General features: G+C 43.8%; 1 protein-coding gene across 2 annotated transcripts in view; it reads right to left on the bottom strand.

Moving 5' to 3' along the window:
* Positions 1-20344, bottom strand: part of LOC306976016 (SLIT and NTRK-like protein 3) — a 99325-nt gene that overhangs the window by 38451 nt on the left and 40530 nt on the right. For both annotated transcript variants that reach the window (XM_079573852.1, XM_079573853.1), the window contains exon 6: positions 8472-8691. In XM_079573852.1, the coding sequence (XP_079429978.1) occupies positions 8472-8691 (220 nt within the window). The remainder of the gene's footprint in view (positions 1-8471; positions 8692-20344) is intronic.

The following is a 20344-nucleotide window of genomic DNA, read 5'->3' as shown; positions in this document are numbered from 1 at the left end:
GTGATGATGTCATCTGTCCGCGCTGCTTAGTTTACTTGTGCAGGTGTGAGGGCTGGCCAGCAGGGGGCAGGTGTGAAACAGGGACCTCTCTTTAATCAAGGCGTATTTGAAATCATTTGTACTTTTATGATTTATATTTTTAAAGGCAACAAATAATCGTGATTTCAATTATGACAAAAATAATTGTGATTATTTTTCAATAATCGAGCAGCTCTAGGCCAAAGAGAACCGTTTCGCTACACACGCACCCAAAATGTAAGTACATGTATGTATTCCGTGCAATGCAATACATGTGAGAAAAATATATCAATCAAGAAGTATTGTTAGTGCTAGAAACCAGTTGTGGGAACAGTTCCGCCATCTGGCAAAACTGTACACGAACCCATTAGTGTGACGTGTAAACAAGCAGCAACCTCCCTCTCTCTTGGTACAGCTGTATTTTTTTCTTTTTTTTATGCACACTGCTTTTGTAGTTTCCATGCTCCACATTGTTTTACGAGATACTTTTGTGCGTCTTTGTCGTGTTTTTGTGAGGTCCGGTGGAGTTTTTTTTTACTTCAGAGAGTCCATAATGGTCCTGAAGAAGCAGCTTTTTAAAAGTAAACAAACAGCTAGCTTATGAGCTAAAGACATTTGAGACCTACAAGTGTCTTCCTCTGAAACACCGAAGAGGCATCAAGAGCCCCCCACACCTGCAGCACAGTGGAGGCGTCACAAGAGGCGCTACAGGAAGCAAAAACGAGACACAGGAGGAGGTATCCGGGCCAGACTCACAGCTAAGCCGCACATGCCATCTATCCCTACTATTGTTCTGGCTAATGGACATTCACTGGAGAATAAAAGAGATTAACTGCTAGGCTTTTCCCAGAGGACGGTGAAAGACTGTTGTGGAGCGGAGGGAGCTGCACAGGAGTAAGGAGGAGGTGGAGCTGACCAGTGCAGGACACCACGCTCAGAAACAGGGACGCACCATTTCAGAGGATGACTGAAGGCAGCCAGCAGGTTTCCTCCGGGTGGTATGGTTTCCCTTACCTCCACAAACATGCTGGTTAATTCATGGGAACAAACTGTATCAATCGAGGGGTATTGGGTGAGCTAGAAACGAATTGGAAGCTGCAGTTTACGGTTTATGCTCAACTACATCTGACGGCTTGAAAACTGATAGTGCAGTGCTTTAAACTAATGTGTATCCCCCGCTACAGCTCAATAGTAAAATGAAACAAGATTCTAATCAGCATCTTTTTCTTAATTTTCCAGTAGAGACATTACAAATCAGTCGCCAGCATTGTCCTTATGGCACAAAAATCTGAGTCTAAGAAGCCAGTACTTTCTGCCAGTTCGTACATTGTATCTTTTTATATCATTTTGTCCTGATTGTCCAGAGCCGATGGTGCTCTGCTGTCACTGGTGATGGATGTGCTATTTTCTTTTTCATCAAACAAGTGATTATTGCTAAACACATCACAAGTGGACAAAATATTCACTCCGACAAAATTGCACCATTTTGATCCAGATTTCAATTTTGGAAATACTGGGGCCCCCGGGCTTTAAACACACCAGCTCAGGACATCAGCGGGTTAAGCGCTTTTCATCTCTGGGAAAAGGAAACCGACTGACTGCAGGATTACGCAAATAAGACACAAGTCCAGGAATGTTTAATGAGGAGGGAGCGGGATCGCAAAAACACAAAACTCCCAGGTTCGCTTTTCATACCAGAACAACACCGGGAACTTGCCTCCATCCAACACAATGCTATATCAAATCTACGAGAGATATTTAAAAGCTATCTTGGCAATTGTGTAACCGCTTGGACGTGCTATCTCGGTTTGCTTGGATGTTCCCTTTTTTTTGTACGTACGAGTCACCTCCCACTCGGTTCAACCCGGTCGGCTCGTCGTGGCTTTGTTCCAGCTTTGTTTTGGTCTTTTTTTTTCCTCCGACAAACACATCGTTTACCATTTACTAGCACATGAAATGATATCACATGACACGCTGGGGCAGAAAAATCTGTTTTTTTGATCTGCCTCCGTGGCCTGACTCCGGATAGATGGATGCCGTTTTAATGGAATGTGATTTGATCCCAGGTGAAGTGGTTTTGAAGTCAATTCTGTCATTCTGTTTACTTGGATTGTTTCTTCTTCTACTGCGGGAGGAGCGCTACAGTCTGGATTCTCTGGATTATGTTTTGCCCCAGGTCATCCCCACAGGTTTACGTTTCATTCGGTGGCCTGGAGAAGTATGGAATTGGCCGACAGGAGGCACTGTGGGGCCACATTCATGCCGGTTAATGCAGAGTGAGAACTACTTAATGCTTTTTTTTAATATTAAATTCAAGTCTATCTCTTTCAGTGCTACATTTTAACAACTCAACAGGCAAAGCAGTAGATTTTACAAGTGGTAGATCTTTCATTCATCATCTCATAGGAGTCCCAGGCTAGAAAAAGCTGTTGCTAATAAACTAGCTTCATTTAGCTAAACATTTAGCTCTATATTAAAGGAACATGCCACCGTTTTTCCATACTGAGATATGTTCTCACCTGAGCTCAGACGAGTTGATGCGTACCTGTCTGGTCTTTGTGCGTGCCCGTGGAAGAGCGTGGTAGCTTCCAACTTCACCCCCGTTTGGAGCCATTGGAATACATTGGGAGAGGCCAAATGCTAGCAACATCTTTGGTCGTTCCAAGACCAGACAGGTACACATCAACTCGTCTAAGCTCAGGTAAGAACATGTTTCAGTACGGAAAAACGGCGGCCTGTTCCTTTAAGTAAGTTGCCGTTCTCTCAGAATACGACACTGCTCACCAAATCAGGTCAGGTCTCGGTTAATTATGACAAATGCATGTGTATTATGCTTTTAGGCTTGTGGTATTTTCTCCAGTGCATTCTCCCTCATCTGACTCATAATGTAGCGTGCGTTGCGTCTCTTCTCCCCAACCATCTCCCCTAAACCGGTCTGACAAGCAAACAGACCTCAGGGCTGAAGCGGTCTGGGGTTGGAGTGCTTTGGACCCCCCCCCTTTTGGCGCTGAGTAGTTAACTTTTGGCTGTCGAAACACCCGCAAACAAACTCCAGCCTGTCGAAATGCGACTATTGACAGAATATCAAGGTTTTTAAGTTAATAAACCACTAACAGGGACATTCTTCAATCAAATTGCGTTCATCACAGCACCGCCGGTTAGCTAGCGGGCCGTTGGGTATGTTTGATTCCCAAGCCAAAGGTAATTAAAGAGGGGGTATTATGCTTTTTTCAATCACATAGCACCAGTCTATAGCACACTACAATGATGACCAAACCTTCTGTTGGTCTGTAAATGCAGTAAATTAGAATAACTGCCTTGTATAAAATTGCTCTCTCAAAATGGCTGTAGCGAATGTCTTGAAATAGGCCCCTGTCTCTTTAAGAACAGTAGGGAGGGGGTTCTGCTGAGGAGCAGTGGTTGGTTACTCGGCTGGTGACGAAAGCTCGGAGGCGTCTCCAGGAGGTGGGGCGTTCCTAGGAGGACTCAGGCAAACCTATCCCTAAAATGGCCGCCATCAGAGTTTTTACAGATTACTCAAAAATACGTGAATGTGCCATGGCAACACTTCAGGCATGTTTTTAATGAGGGGCTGACATAATAACATGATGTAAAGCTTGAAAAAGTCGATTTTGCATAATACCCCCCCTTTAAGTCCCCTTTCCATACACAAAAGTGATTTCAAGTAATAATATATAATATATAATGAAGCATCTAATGCTGAGGTGCCTAAACGCAGGTTCATAGGGCAGAGATAGTACAATTACATCCTAGTTTCTGTTTGCCTAAAGGAATGCTTCTTAGGAATTGATTTTTATCTTGAGACACATTTGTGGGCAACACAGTCCAAAGACAAACGTTAGCTGAAAACAACTCTCTGCAGGTAAACACATCTAACACACCATATGCTTTTATGTGAAGGATTACTCCAGTTTTAGACATTTTACAATCCCCATGACTTCATCATTATAGGAGAATATCTAAAAAGCTTTATTCACACCAATCCATGTGATCTCTGCCGGCACAAAAACAACAGGTAAGGATTACTTTTAACTGTTTCCAATAGAAATACTTTTTTCCGGTTATGAAAAGTGAAATACCCAGGCTAAGCAGTCCAAAAGGGATTCTTGTGATACTTTGGTAGCTCATGTTTCAGCCTTGCCTCTAAATGTTAATGCTGGACGTCGTTCAAAAAAAGTGCACTGTGATCTGAATCTCGAAGGTTTACTCCACCGCATACAAATGGAAGATTAGGATTCCTACTCCATCGTCGAGCTATGCATCCAAAAATACTCCTTAGCCTCCGTACCTTCTATTCACCACAGCGCACCAATTTGTAAACAGATACCAGTTAAAGAGTGCCTCCCCCGAAGCTACAGCGTCCACATCCTGTTAACTCCTCACAACCCACACTTGTTCAGATTGTTGTTTTTCCACGGAGCGGTGCAAAGAGCGGAAATTCACGATGACAACGGGTGCTAATCCCACACCCACCTGGCCTCCCGTTGTCGAACGGAAGGAAGCGGGAAGGATGCTCCACCGCGCCCTGGGGCTCCTCACTGATGTATATGCAGCGCTCATTAGTATAGGCGGCGCTGGCAATCAGGAGCAGGAGAAGGTTAAGAAAATGTCATTATGTCAGCAAACTTTTGATGCTCTGTTCTAAAAGAGAAAAAAATCCTCAAAATGAAAGAGGATAAAAATGACACGAACAGCGTAGCCTTCCATCACTGTTGCCACTTGGCACTCAAGGCTGTGAGCATTTAGAGGAGGGCTTCATTTATTACGAGGCGAGGCACTGCAGGGGAATGGGAATTTGAAACTTTTGCCGTGGATTACCAATATAAATATGAGGAAAAAATGCATTGCAAGTTTTCAGTCATTTCATGTTTTCATATAAAAATAAGGCACTTCGCTTCACCCATCTTAGAACCGCCACCTTAACGTGTTGGAGGGGTTTGAGCGCCCGAATGGTCTTGGGAGCTCTGTTGTCGGGGGCCTCGTGCCCCTGGTAGGGTCTCCCATGGCAAACAGGTCCTATAGGTGACGGGTCAGACAAAGGGCGGTTCAGAATCCCCTTTTGAGAGACCAACAGGCCCGGTCAGAACCATGAGGCCGTCCTTGAGTGGACCCACCACCTGCAGGAGGAGCCATGAGGGGCTGGTGCAATGTGATGTGGGCAGCTCGGACGGCCCCCACGACCCGGCAACGGACAAGTGGAAGAAGATGGATGGATGGATGAATGGATGGATGGATGGATGGATGGATGGATGGATGGATGGATGGATGGATGGATGGATGGATGGATGGACGGTACTTCACTTTAGCCACGGCTATGGCCACAGCAGTCCCCCAGAAAGGAAATGACCATATTTGGATTGCAGTGTCCTCGCTGCCGTTCATGCTACACATGGATTCCAAACATGTCAATTTTTGTGGATGAATAAGTGTCGGAAACCGCCCCTGCAATGTTTTAGTGAAGTCTTCGGCAGGGCGTCAAAGCGTCATAAACATCGTGCAGGGTGAGTTCGGTCTTTTTGTTCGATGTTAAGGGAGAAAACGAGCTAAAAATGAAAAATGTATTTCTTTTTTACCTGCTGTTTAACTTCACCCAACATTTCAGGCTCCCTGTAGCCAAAGCACAGCGGCAACATCTCCACGGAGACAATGATGTTTTGTTATTGTAGGTCATTTCCATCACCCTTAATGAAAGCATGCTTGAATTGTATTCTATTTACTGGGTGAAACGCTGCACAGTGTGACTTCAAGTGCACTGAAAATGTTTTGAAATAGCCAGGAAAAGGAAAGTTTCTCTCCTCTCCATCGCACGGTCAGCGACCTGGAAATCTCCGAGAGTCACTGCTGGAGAACTGCACAAGTCTCCGCAAAATTCTTCCAAACTCTTCCACTCATTTCTACCAACTTTTTTTTTTTTTTTTAATGATTATTATTTATTAATAGAAAGCTCCACACTACAACTAATTTTCTCATTTCAATCACGCTTCCTTCCTTGAGTAGGGCCGCAGCTTTCACTTCAGCTGTTTTATTATAAAGCCACTTATGCAAATCCACTCCATTGCAATTTTTTTCAATTAGATTACCTGCGGCACATTTGCGGTCCCATATGCCACAGTGCGGGAGCGGCTTCTTCCAAACAAAAGCATCGAGCAGAGGGGGGGGGGGGGAAACGGAGACGCCGAAAGAGAAAGAGAGGGAGAAAGCGGTGCCAAGGGCGTCGAAGATCAAGCTAGTTTGAATACGCCGATAGTTTCATCAAGTCGATTTTATTAAGAGTGATTAAATAATGTGTCTGGGCCAATCTATTAGCCGGATTAATCATAGCATTGGAAATAAACAAACTGGTAATTACAGTCATTCTCATTTAGTACATCAGCAGGGGGGGTGGGCTAATCTTGGGCTCACGCTCCGCCACTGTCGCTCACAACGACAGGCGTTTTTTGGACCAATTCCGGGGAATCTTTTCGACTATGGAGACGTTGACAAAACGGGCCATAATTGGATTTTTTGAGTAAGGATTGTACCTGCGCGTAAAACTGGAATGTGCTACGATGAGCCGAATAGGGATTAATGATTTGGACAAATGAATGTGTAATTACATTTCAACAAATAAGACGGATGAAACTTTTTCGGAATGAACAAGAGTGTTTCATAGGGGTTTTCGCGAAAAGAACATCCGTCCAACTGTGAAGAAGGGGAAAGGGGTTGGGACAGTCATGCTTTGGGGTTGTGTTGTAGATTCCAACCAATTCTGAAGGCAAACGTAATGCCGTTTGTGGGAAAGGTTTGAAGGTACAAAGGGAATGGTTTCTACAGCTGGGTAATGATCATAAACGCAGCTCAATATCCATGATGGACGATGGACGATGGGCGTTGGCTGAAGGTTCTGCCGTGGCCTTCACAGTCTCCTGACCTCAATGTCATCGAAGATCTGTGCATAGACCTCTAAAGAGCGGTGCGTGCCAGACAACCCAGAAATCTCTCAGAACTGGAAACCTTTTTGTAAGGAACAATGGCCAAAAACCCTTCAAACTTGAACGGAAAGACTCTTGACTGCCCACAAAAGCCTTAACAAGCCGAGACACTTGCCAAGAAGAAGTTTGTATTGTCCCTGAAATGTGTCGACGGGTTTTGACACATCCTTCCAACGCCACCAGACTAGAGAACCCATCTCCTCGTGCCTGGTAAATCATCAGGAATATCTAACTTGGAGGATTAGCCCATCGTGAATCCGCAGCAACCGGAGACGACCCAAGAAAGAAAGAAGAAAGAAAACTATTTCCGCAGCGCTATTTTTCCCACAAAACAGCAAATTCCGTTTGGTACAACATGTGTAGGCTGAGAGGCCAAAGCAAATGTGCCATCCAAGTTTTGAAGACCTGCTGGCTGGGGTTTCAAAACACTAGAATTGGTAGAAGCAGCCAAGCACACACACAACATAAAAAAACAAACCAAAAAACAAAATATTAGTGTTTGTCTCCTGGCTGCTTTGTAAAAGAGAACAATTTGCAGAACACACGTTATTTTGCCAAGTCTTTGAAGTCAAATTCGAATTTCTTCCCAAGAGTCTATTTAAGTCTTTGCTCCGGTACTATTTCCGTGTAGAGACATCAAACCAGTCGCAGTGATTTGTGATTTGGCAACGGACACCGCGTCTTTTTCCCAGGGACGTAACCGGATGATAATCTGAGATCTCAATGCGCGTGGATGAGTTAAGGAAATAACTGAATTACAAACTATTGCGGAGAGCGTCTAATATGAGACGCGGACTTCGAAGGCAATATCTGAAACGCAATTTGTCTTTCTCTATTTGACAACAAACATCCGCAAGCCAGAAGCCACGCCGTTGTTTGTTGTTCCTAAAACGACGCATCTCCCAACTGCACAGTAGGAGGCTGAAAGTTATTGAACATATACAAATAGGCGTTTGCTCCTTTTCCTGTATGGGACCTATCAGTTCTTGAAAATGCCTATTCAACGTAAAGTCCTTTCTCTGTGTCTCAGCCTCGGGAATGTTTTGTATGTGGTGATGAATAAATAAACTATGACTATGCGATTGTCTGCACTGTAAATGGCGCTATGGCCCCCTACATTGTCCTGATAAATATTACAAAGGGACTGAAATGATTATGACTATCTCTGCAGTGCCCCCACAGTCCATATTTAAAATGCTTGGGACGTTAGTGCTAATATTAGCCACGATGCAGTAAACAGCAGCAGTTCTCTCTGTAGAAAAATACAGCGCGGTGTCTGATCGGTGAATAGATCTTTGAGACTTGCCAATTAATCACAACATTCAAAGCAGCCTATATTTTAAAAGTGAGCCGGTGAGCAGGTGAGAGTTCTATAACAATAGGACAAAAACAAGCCATACATGGAAGTACAATAGAGAAATCAAACCTGTCGTGAGCACATTGTTTGGCCTGTGTACTGACCTGCACTAGTGCCGTGAGGTGCTCTAAGACCCCCTCCATGGGCAGCTGAAGGAGGTGATTGTTCCGTAGGTTGAGTCGGGCCAGGTTGACCCCGGAGAAGACCCCCAGAGGCAGGCTCCGCAGCAGGTTGGCGTTCAGGAATAAGAGCTGCAGCGAGGGCATGGTGTTGAAGGTGCCGGGGTCGATGTCGTGGATCTCGTTGTACTCAAAGTAGAGGTACCTGCGGGGAAGAAGGAAAAAAAAAGATCTCAGGTTTGGTTCCCAAGACCGCAATGGGCCTGGAGTTCATGTTCCTGCACATATCTGGGGGAGTTTGTTCAAGAGCCCCAGTTTCCCCTTGTAAATGCAAGGCGAAAACCTCCAGCTACTGTAGGTACTACTGACCAAGATCCTGGAAACAGATTTTCAGATGAAGGATGCAGAGAAATGGTCCAGAATGACTGAATGCTCTAAATCCGCTTCTAAATACAGATGTCCGTAATAGTGTAGTATTTAAATGTTGCTATAAACAATGTATTGCTCTTTTAATGGGGAATGAACTACAATATTGTTGTGGGCAGAAACGGAAATACCGGCGATCCGGCAAGACCCATTAACTTCTCTGCAAAGGAAATGAGCCATTTCCTCCCACACCGGTCCATCAGACCAATCATAGCCTTTATCTTAAATGGAACAGGCTTTATGAGATACTCTGTTACACTGATGGCTTGTATGTTCAGATAAAGGACAACGGCCGGAGATTATCCGCTTTAACTGCCGTGTGAATGGCTGCCGATATTGATTCAGATTAGTTTTTTTTGTCTCTCTCGTACCACCGTAACACAGCCCAAAAAACACCATAAAAAGAGGCACACATGCTGTTCTAAGTGAAAGAATCAATGTTAAGCTAACAGAGGCTGACGCAGGAAGTTGGCAGTCGGAGAAAAATGGAAAGTAGGGCTCACTTAATGCATTTGTTCCAGGTTAAGCAAGTACGCTACCATAAATATTCCGGTATACATTTGTAATATGTATGTATGTATGTATCTGGTTTAGGGGAGAGAAGAGCTGAGCCCCCTCCTGTTCACTCTGCTGACCCATGACTGCACTTCAAAGTACGACTCAAAACCATAGACTGTAATAATAATAAAATAATGGACGTCTTCTGCTCACTCCTCCCCGTTTACCATAATGGCCACGGTCGTGGGGGGATTCATGGCGGATTTACAGACTCCCCCTCCCCAGCTCTGACGAAGCATGTTCCTAAAAAGGACATAAGGGCGGGATCTTCACTGTAGACTCCGCCCTTGTGTGACGTGTAGCTCGCGCTGCTCCAATGCTAACAGTCCGACCGTCATTAAGTACGAGATTTCAAAAATTCTTCTTACGAAAACCAGCCTGGTTTCATAAATTGTGACAAACCCAGCGTTATCTCAGGAGGAATATCTAGCCTAGTCTAGTAAATGTTAAAATGTTAAATGGTCTCAACTTATAGAGCGCTTTTCCACCTACATTAGGCCCTCAAAGCGCTTTACAGCAAGGATCCACTCACCCATTCATACACCAATGTACGCAGACACTGGGGGCAATGTGGGTGAAGTGTGTTGCCCAAGGACACAACAACAATGTGCACTTTCAGGAGGTGGGATTCGAACCCCCGACCTTCCGATCATGAGACGACCCGCTCTACCATCTGTGCCACTGTCGCCCCTAGTGTTGAAAATATTGAAAACTGGCGTTAAAGTTGTTTTTAAGGTGTTTAAGGCGATATGGAGGTACTACAGCAATGGCGGAGCAATGGCGGCCCCCAGTGTCGTGATCATAAAGCAGAGCAGCCAGCGCCCATTGCTCAAAACTCTTCATCCAGTTTGCAGACGACACAACAGTGGTGGGCTTCATCAGCAACAGTGACGGGTCAAACTACAGGAGTGAGTGAGCAGTCTGAGCATGTGGCGCACACAGAACAATCTCTCTCTACATGTGGAGAAAACAAAAGAGATTGTTGTGGACTTTCGAAGAGCGCGGGTCCAGAATGCTCCTCTAACAATCACCGGTGCTGCAGTGGAGAGGGTGACCAGCACTAAGCTCCTGGGTGTGCACATCACAGAGAAGCTCTCCTGGACCGTGCACACTACATCACCGGTCAAGAAAAGTTACCGCGTCTCTACTTTCTCCATAAGTTGAGAAAAGCTAGAGTCCCAGCCTCCGTTATGTCCAACTTCTACCAAGGGAGAGCAGTGGAGAAGATCTGCGAATACCCTCTCCCCTCTATTAAGGAGATGTACTTGACCTGCAAAGGTGACCCTACGCACCTCTTCAAGGTAATGACTTCAGGGAGGAGAATGCGGGATCCACGGGCCAGGTCCAGTCGACTGAAGAACAGTTTTATCCACCAGGCTATCAGGAAGCTGAACTCCCTGCCCTCCCTGCCCTCCCACCCCCTCCCCCCACGCCTCGCTCCACAATCAAGGATGAGAGAAATATCATTTCAAATCATTCACAAATGGTTTGACAGATAAAAAAATCTTTGAATCTTTTGAATCTTTCAATCTTGAAGAGGGTTATAATTAAGATGAAGATAAATTAAGCTTAGACCTCGTACAAATAGCTGAACATTTGAAGGAATAGGCCACCGTTTTTACATACTGAGATATGTTCTTACCTAACCTTAGTCGAGTTAATATATCCCCGTCTGGTCTTTGTCCGTGCGCTCTGTCACGCAAACGGAGCACATACGCAGCCTCTCCCACATGTCATATAGCTCCAAAAAAGCTCACGATAGAAGCTACCAAGCTCTTCCACGTGTTCCCTATTTAAATAAAGTTACGTGAAGTGTTTTCATGCGAAGTATATTTACACAGAAATGTAACATGTCGATTTTATAAGCAGATAAAAAGGGTTACTATATTGTGAGGCGTAATTATACGAGGAGCACAGCGTCCACGCAGTAACTCCTAAAGGTTATTGACGGAAGTGAGCGGGGGAAGTCTTTATATCTCAGTATGTAAAAACGGTGGCCCATTCCTTTAAGCAGCAAGGAAATACTGAAACATGTGTGTAGCAGACAACTATCTTTTCTGTCCTCTGGCTAATCATCTGTTGATTGTTACATTTAGTATATTGTTTACTTTGACCCAGGGAGGAAGACACTTTTAAAATAGACCCTGGTCCAAGGTGGAAGCCCCGAGTGGGAACACTTGAAATCCGGGAAGATCCAAGTACTATGTCAAAACACCTTCATATTATTGCCTTTGTCCTCCATGCCAACCGAGCAGCTGTTCTCAGCCTTGTACATGTCAGCCATCTCCATCTATCTGACTTAATTGTCAGATCATCTCAGAGCTGCCTCTCTGATGGACTTGTTCTTGATCCTAGCAATTATCTATCTTTACTCAGATGCCGCGGGCTCTTACCTTGGCACGATAACACATTCTCAATTAAGCCGTGATAACCAAATGCACGTGTAACTTTTCTCAATCCAGTCCAACCCGCTGCGCAGACCTCCCCACTTCTATCAAAAGGCCTTACGTTTTCAAAAATCTACTTTTCAAAAAGATGCGAGCCTATTTACACAGTCTGTAACGTACACTACACTAATATGCATATGAATGGGGGCCTAATCAGCCACTCTAGAAGCATATACACTACGCTACAGGCACTCAAATGCAATTAATTTAAGTCAGTTTGGAAATGATAAAACGCTGCTTAATACATAACATTATGCAAATCTGTGCTTAAAGTCGATTAAAACTAAAGCTGGACTTATAATGCTTAAGATACAATAACCAGCGGATGTAAAATGAGCAAATTATAAAAGCCCATTTCTGCCTTAGCCAGTTAATACTAAAGACAAGGGATGTACGAGCATTTCACCCTCTCAATAAAGAAGCTGTTGGTGCAGCATCACTCAAAATGAAACCTACCCAGACACATCGAGCACATGCAAACTCCACACAGAAAGAACCCAAGCCTTCCTGGAATCAAACCTGGGACCTTCCTGCTGATAGGTGAGGGTGCCATCATGCCACCTGTACTGAATGAAGTATTTTGGTGAATTTGTAATGGCTGCAGTTTCCCTTTCATTTTACATTACAGCAGAATGCTTAGATTAGTTGTCTGACGTCCTCTGGTGGAAACAGTTAAGCATTTTGAGAAGACAAGTTAGCAGCATGGCTATTGTCGACAGCAAAGTGCTTTGACAGAAGGCAAACATTTGGTTAAAAGGTGATTTTTAGCATAACATGTCCATCTACAAGTTGTTCGAAATAAATGAAACTAAAACTATATAAGATACCTCTATTCTCTATTTACTATTTCATTGTTTGCGCACTATCCTCTCTTTGCACATTTTTCTATTGAGCGTTACTTGAGAGCTGATGTAACAACTGAATTTCTCCATCTCCATTTCATCCATCTTCTTCCACTTGTCCGTTGCCGGGTCGTAAATAACATAGCACCAGCCCCTTATGGCTCCTCCAGCAGGTGGTGAGTCCACGGAAGGACGGCCTCACGATTGTAACTGGGCCTATTGGTTTCTCATTCGGGGCTTCTGAACCGCTCTTTGTCCGACCCGTCACCTAGGACCTGTTTGCCCTGGGAGACCCTACCACCCTACCTTATCTTACCTTAGCTTATCTTAGCTTAGCTTATCTTATCTTAGCTTAGCTTAGCTTAGCTTAGCTTAGGGATGGGTGGATCAGTTCCAAAGTATTGATATACTGATACCAAATGGTACTTTTAAGGTATCGATACTGGGTAATGTGTAGATACTACATAGAATATGCAGCAGCAATTATAGACACAAAAGACTTCCTCCATTGTTTTGAGCCAAAACAGCTCCACATTGGACTGGCCCCTCCCTTGTGTGACAGGAGCAGCTAGTTTCTGTTCTATTTTTCTTTATTATATGGCTCTTCACAACGTGGAACGCTCCATTGATTTGAATGGGTATTTTCTACCGGTCATTATTTTCTGATAGAGGACCTCTGAAAAAAATAATGACCTCTGCCAATGGCAACGGAGTTTGTGCTTGCTGCAGACACCATCTCTGTCCCCGTCACTGCGAGAGAAGTTGGGGGAATCTCTCGTGAAGTTAACGTGAGTCCGACCTTCAACTTACCCAGAGGTTCACCACCATTCCTCGTCTCCAATTGTACCTTCAACTATGTAGCTAGGCTAGCTGCTAGCCTTAGCTGCTACTCGCCTAGCCAAAGCCAAGCAACACGCAAACTTTTGGGAACTCTTTCCCGCGGAAGTCATTAAATAAACCTTTCGGCCGTCATAAAAGTGTATGAAGTTTATGTTGCGTGTGTTGGCCGTATAATAAGCCTTGTCGGTACTTAATTTCCTGAAAATGACCAGCGTTCTATACATTATCCCTTACGTATAATGCTCAAAATGCATTCCCCCATATGAAATTAGCAGGATCGGTATTGGTATCAATATCGACATTGACTAAAATGACCTCAAAAGTATCGGTATTGTATTGATTTGAAAAAAGGTGGTATCGCCCATCACTACCAAGTATGTCTCAAAGATCCATATTTCCAACTGCGGATTGAAATATATGACATTATTATGCTGCATCATGTCCACCAAGACCTTGTGTTATCTATGAGTTATACCCCGGCCTTGATTATTACCCAGAATGCACGGCGCACACAATTCATTTAAACAACTTCGTAGACTGAGATCAGTCAAAAGCCCAGTCTGCCGGTTCATGTAAGATATATCCTCTACTGTTGGCACCAAAAATCATTATTATTCTGATGAGATTCTCAAAAATCATTAGGAGATATTGGACACCCCTGCCGCGTCTCGCCTTCAAATTAGTCTAATATTATAAATGATGATAATTACTTCTTCAACCTTTACCTGATCGAATTCATGAACCGCTTTGACTCGTTAGATTAATATTTCAGCCCCCCAAATATTTAACTTTTTAATCAAACCCACTTTTCCTCACCACAGCGGCTATTAAAATTCACTTGGCATTTTCAGGTTTGTAGATTAAAAACTGACCGGAATATTACTCTCTCTAAAAGACACGCTGAGATAAAATATTGAATAGGTTGAAATGAGTCTTCCAATTCGGCTAGCCCGCGCCGCTAACAAAGGTTAATAAGAGGTTAAGAGGAAGACTTCTGACTATATGGATTCTCACACAGATACAAGTGTGGCGTATGGAGGACTTCAAGGAGGAAAGATGCAGGCCGCGATGGCGAAGAGAGGCTGAGGAAGTGGTTGTGCGATGGTGCTGCTGTCTCTGTGGAAATGGGGCGGATGAAGGTTGCAGCTGAAAGGGCAAGATGATGGAGGAGAAAGACTGCTTTTATATCAATGGTTTGAAAGCTAAATGGTTAAGAGTAAATGGTAGCAGGCAGTGATTAGCTGATTGTGACAGATAGATTGTGTTCTGCTGGGATGTTCTGGTCATAGGAGGGAGGCAAGGAGTGATCATCGTCGCGTTTTTAATTTCCAATGCTGGTCCAGCTTGAGACACAGAGATGGAAATTCAGCTTTTGAAGACCTTATTGACAATTGCAGGTTCATCATAGGAGGAAATCCCCCTGCCATCAGGTCGACTACAAAATTGTCTCCACCAATCACATGTAAAGAACCATGTAATTGAGACTCAGATAGAAACTTAGAGTTACTTTAACCTTAGAAAGTTAAGAGGCATTATTCCAATACTTTAAACTTTGCATTGATAGGTCAAATAATAACCGAGATTGTCACATTTAGGGCCCGATCTTCCAAGCTTGGTGACACCAGAATTATTCCCCTCTATATTTTTTCATACAGAGGGGGATCAGTCTGGAACCCCCGCCCCTGTTGGAGGCATCAGCAAAACTCCAGCGAGCCCGTGCAATCAGATTTGTGAGTTGTTTTCCCCTCCTGGAACCGCCACCTTAACGTGGTGGAGGGGTTTGAGCACCCCGAATGATCCTGGGAGCTCTGTTGTTGGGGGCTTCGTGTCCCTGGTAGGGTCTCCCAATGGCAAACAGGTCCTAGGTGACGTTTCAGACACAGAGCGGTTCAGAAGCCCCTTATGAGAGACCAACAGGCCCGGTAAGACCCACGACCCGGCAACGGAAAAGTGGAAGAAACTGGATTGATGGATGGATGGATGGATAGATGGATATATGGATGGATGGATGGATGGATGGATGGATGGTGTAGGGCAGCATCACTTACGGAACACGGAAATCCCCTCAATACCAATCTACGAACGGTGAGGCAAAGAGCGTTTCTCCAGTCGGCGGTAAATGACCCAAAACACATCGACAGTAGATGAGTTTCGAGATTCACAATCCTGTGTAAATATTAATGCAGAACCGCTAATAACTCCAACTCAACGGCAGAATGCATTGCTGTGAGAAAGGGAATTGATCCTGCCGTCTCCAGGCTACGACCTTTCGCCCGGCGCAACAACAGCGTTGGCGCAGACGAGGGTGACATCTTGCATGCAACGAGTGTTTGAATATCACGCTGCCACATGTACTTCCTTCAGCACATTCAAGCTATCACAGGCCATACTACAAACTTTATTCCACTGCGAGTTCAACATTGGGCGTGTCGGGGAGTGAAAGGGAACAGAGCCCGCTCACCCGCCGACCACCCCCTTTCAAAACAGTTTTGCGCGAAATCTCAGGATGTCTGTCCAGCGCCATGGATGTCTGTCCAGCGGCAGCCCATGTCCAGCCCCGGTTCAAAGACTGCAGTTTAGAAACAAAAAAATCAGGGCCCTTAAAGTTAATAAAACACTGCTAATGTCAATTTCCATGAACATTTCTGCATTTTCAGATATTTTATTAAAAAACGATCAGAAAACAGTTGTTTATGTTGCAATGCGTGAGAGGAGAGAACAAGTTTTGTGCCGCCAGTTCCTGAAGCATGAAGGGAGAAGGGAGGCTCTGAACAGGGAGTGGCTCAGGAGGGATTTAAACTTAGTCAAATTAATATTTTTTTTGAAGAGAGGGGTTCGTATACCAAAAGCAAACCTGCACCCCTGGTCTGGGCGGACGCCTGGTGTTACACAGTGGGGGCACAGATAGGGTAAGAGTATAACGAGGAAAAATCCAGCCCTCAAAAGTTTGTTCAAACAACTGTTTAGTATGCCAGAGAAGCCTTTCGCATAACTCTGCAACAGCATATTTAGTTATTGAAGGTACGAAAAGCAAGTTCAAGCACTCAATTTAAAGCAATGCTATACTATTTCCAGCCTATGTGTATCGTTGGCTGGCCATTTATTGCTCGTAATAGCTCTCTTGAAACTATAAATAATAAGAGGCTCTACTTAACCTGTCTACAAACAGCAATTATGAACATACAACCCATCACGGAATCGATAGTGGCACAAACGTATTGACCATAAAGCATTGAAATTGGCAACATATTTTTTTTTAAGAAGACAATTCAATGAACTAGCCTATTTCTTCAGGCACAGCAATCAATAGGATCTACATTTAGACTATCCATTATCTATTGTGGGAAATCAATGCAGTTCAATGCTTTAGCCCTCGAGGTTATGCTCCTGTTTACGCCTCCAAACACTGCCTGTGCTGGAAAAATAAACCTGCTCTTGGCCGCCTCAGCGCAGATATTTTGCATTTTCTGAATAGTTTCTGTGCATAGAAAGAACTGTCTGTGCTGATTTGCATCTCAAAGCTTAGTTGGAGTGCCCTCCGCTGGCAGCAGGGGAGACATGATTAAAATCGATATGCAAGCCTCCATTTGTAGTCAATGGCATGCTGACAAACGCAGAGTGAGGAATGGCACCAGAACAGGTTCGGTGACGGTTTATGGGCTTTGAGAATGCCGAATTTTCATTTTGTTATTTCAAGCTAATGTGCAACTTAACCCAGGGAGAATGGAGCGCTGAAGCAGCAGCAGGAAAAACATCATCATCGGCCCGAAAAACATCACCAAATCTGCTCAAGACTTCTGCCTCAATTTCGACAGCACCACCGTCACTCCGTCCCCGCTCATCCGCAACCTCGGTGTTCTCCTCGACCCCCACTCTTTCCTTCGAACCCCACGTCAAGCAAATAACCCGGACTGCTCTCTTCCATCTCAAAAAACATATCACGACTCCGCCCATCATCATGCCTTCATCACATCCAGAATCGACTCCGGCAACAGCGCCCTCTACGGCTCACCATCCAAAACCCTCAATAAACTCCAGTACATCCAGAACTCCCGTGAACACATCACCCCCGTCCTTCAGAACCTCCATTGGCTCCCTCAACGCATCCAGTTCAAGGTCCTCCTCATCACTTTCAAAGCCCTCCATAATTCGGCCCCCTCCATACCTCGCCGACCTCCTCCGCCATCACACTCCATCTCGCTCCCTCCGCTCCTCCAACGCCGACCTCCTTGTCCTTCCCCTGTAAGACCAAGCGCCGAACCTGGGGAGACAGAGCCTTCTCCGTCGCCGCCCCCACACTCTGGAACTCACTGCCCCAAACGCTCCGTGCCTGTTCTGACCTCCCCACCTTGATTGATTGATTGATTGATTTGATTTATTTGAGTCATTATATTTACATTATTTACATTATTTACATTACTTTACAGAACAGAAAAACTCAAAGGGAGTAGGCCGAAGCAAGAAAGCTTATAGGTGCCTACCCCGAATTCAAGATTAGTTTTACTTTCCAGCTGCAGTCCCCAATGGGGTGATAATAATACCTTCAAGAGAGAACTCAAAACCCACCTCTTTAAAAAAGACCTTTAATATCGAGTGACTGCCCTCTATTTTAATGTGCTCATTTTATGTGTGATTTTAGTCTTGTTTTCTGTAAAGCGTCTTTGAGTGTCTTGAAAAGCGCTATACAAATAAAATGTATTATTATTATTATTAAAACAACAACCAAAGAGAGCAAGCGTATTCAAACCCGCATGGAATGGAAGGAAAATAATTCAATCATTTGGACGAGGGAACGTTGGAACATGGTTAAAAGATTTTGTTCCGTCGTCAGTGGAAGGAACACGGACTGGACTGAGGCAGTTCATTAACGTTAAAAACTAAATGACTCTGTGGTGAGTTGGAGCACTGAAATAATCAGGTGAATGCGCATGGACTCTAAAAAGACTCATTGTAGAAGGGAGGCACCACATTGGACATCAGCCTCCACTTATGTGACATTAGCTTTAGTGCTGTGAGTTTTAGAAGAGAAACTGAATACAAACAAACAAACACGTGGATTCTAGGCAAATAAAAAATGTCTTACTTTAAGAAATGTGTTTGTTTTAAGAAATAAAATCTAGCCATTTCTTGTTCAGATATATTTGCTAAAAAACATGCTAATTTTTATTGTAACAAGAAAGAACAGCTTTTTGAATCTTCTTCAGCTTTAGACAAAGAATATTTTTTCTTATTTTAAGAAAATATAAGATCACAACAACTCTTAATGTAAGAACTGATTCTCACAGATAGATAATACATTCCATTCTTTAAAGAGGGTGGCACGGTGGCACAGTGGTTAGAGTCTCAGCTTCATAGCTGAAAGGTCCCGGGTTCGATTCCCACCAGGACGGGGCCTTTCTGTGTGGAGCATGTTCATGTCTACCACTAAAACATGTGCAATAGGTGAATCCTCCAGCCAGGTGATTCTGACGATCAGCCTGGGTCCCGGGGCAAGGGCAATATTTACCTTAAATATTAGTATTTATTAAGAACATTTTGCTTAAATCAAGCAACATTTAAGTTAAATATCGCACAATTTCTCACTAAATAAGAATGTTTTCCTTGAATTATTCCATTTTCTGAGGACATTTTGCTTAATTCTAGCTATTTATTTGCTTAAATTTAGTGTTTCTTTCTTGTTTTATGATAAGAAAAATATTCTAGAAATAAGAATTCTTAGTAAGAAAAAAATGCTGACCCCATTGGCAGAATTTTTTATTATTATTATTATTTTAAGATTTTTTTCCCTTGTTTTTAGTAGAGTACTTTTTGCAGTGAACAAATCTTAGGCTCGTTTTCCCAGAGGAACATCAAGATCGAAGTGAAAAGCCCTACCTATACATGGTGCTTCTTGTGTCCATTCATGTGTACATTCTTTAGTGAAAAGCAAGAAACAGATCCATTGATTTTCACAATTCTATCTGTTCAAACCACTCGTCATATCACCAGTGCACGTGGGAATATAAGCACATCACTCACGTTCACGCTTTCGTAAAATTATCTGCGTGTGCCTAATCTGACTATAATACCTGCGCATCATCCTGACAAGTGTCTTCTGTGCCTACGTTTCCCCCATCTTGGCAGCGCATAGACGTTTGAGCGTCTTATCAACACCTTTTATGCAAAAAGAAGGGAAACGATCCAGAATTTGCACGGCGCCACTGGCTGGGACTCGCACCTCAGCTGGAGCGTGCAGTCGTGCTGTGTGACTAACCAATCACAGCGGCCCTCCTGCTCCGCTCGTACGCAACATTAGGCTCGTCAATGTCCCCGCGCGCCTTTCTAAGTCATGGTGAGGACTCTATTCTGGGCTTGTCAATTGTGGGATAGGCTATAATGTTAGGACTCTTACTGTATATTCCTGCAAAACAAAACGTCACTTTTGCAATGGTCGGCTCATTAATTCCCAATTATTTTTCGCTGGGATCACCTTGTGACTTTTTACGAATTCATTTGTCATTTTTAGGAAATGACTTTGTTGCAACAGCCCATACAGACATAACCAATCCGATATCATAAAACATACTGTACATTCTACTTGTAGAAACACTTAGTCCTAATGTTCAACAGCCAAAAGCCAAGGCCATCACTGTGGGTTTCCTTTTTGCAAACGTGCTGCCAAATTTCAAATTGGTTTAGTAGAATCAACTTAAAGGGACTATATGGAGTTTAAAAAATGTTAAAATTATGTATTTTCCTCCCCCTA

The sequence above is a fragment of the Gobius niger genome (assembly GCF_951799975.1).
Source record: "Gobius niger genome assembly, chromosome: 16".
In the NCBI taxonomy this organism is placed as follows: domain Eukaryota; kingdom Metazoa; phylum Chordata; class Actinopteri; order Gobiiformes; family Gobiidae; genus Gobius; species Gobius niger.
Note: the sequence above shows the minus strand (reverse complement) of the source record. Positions and strands in the feature narration are given on the sequence as shown.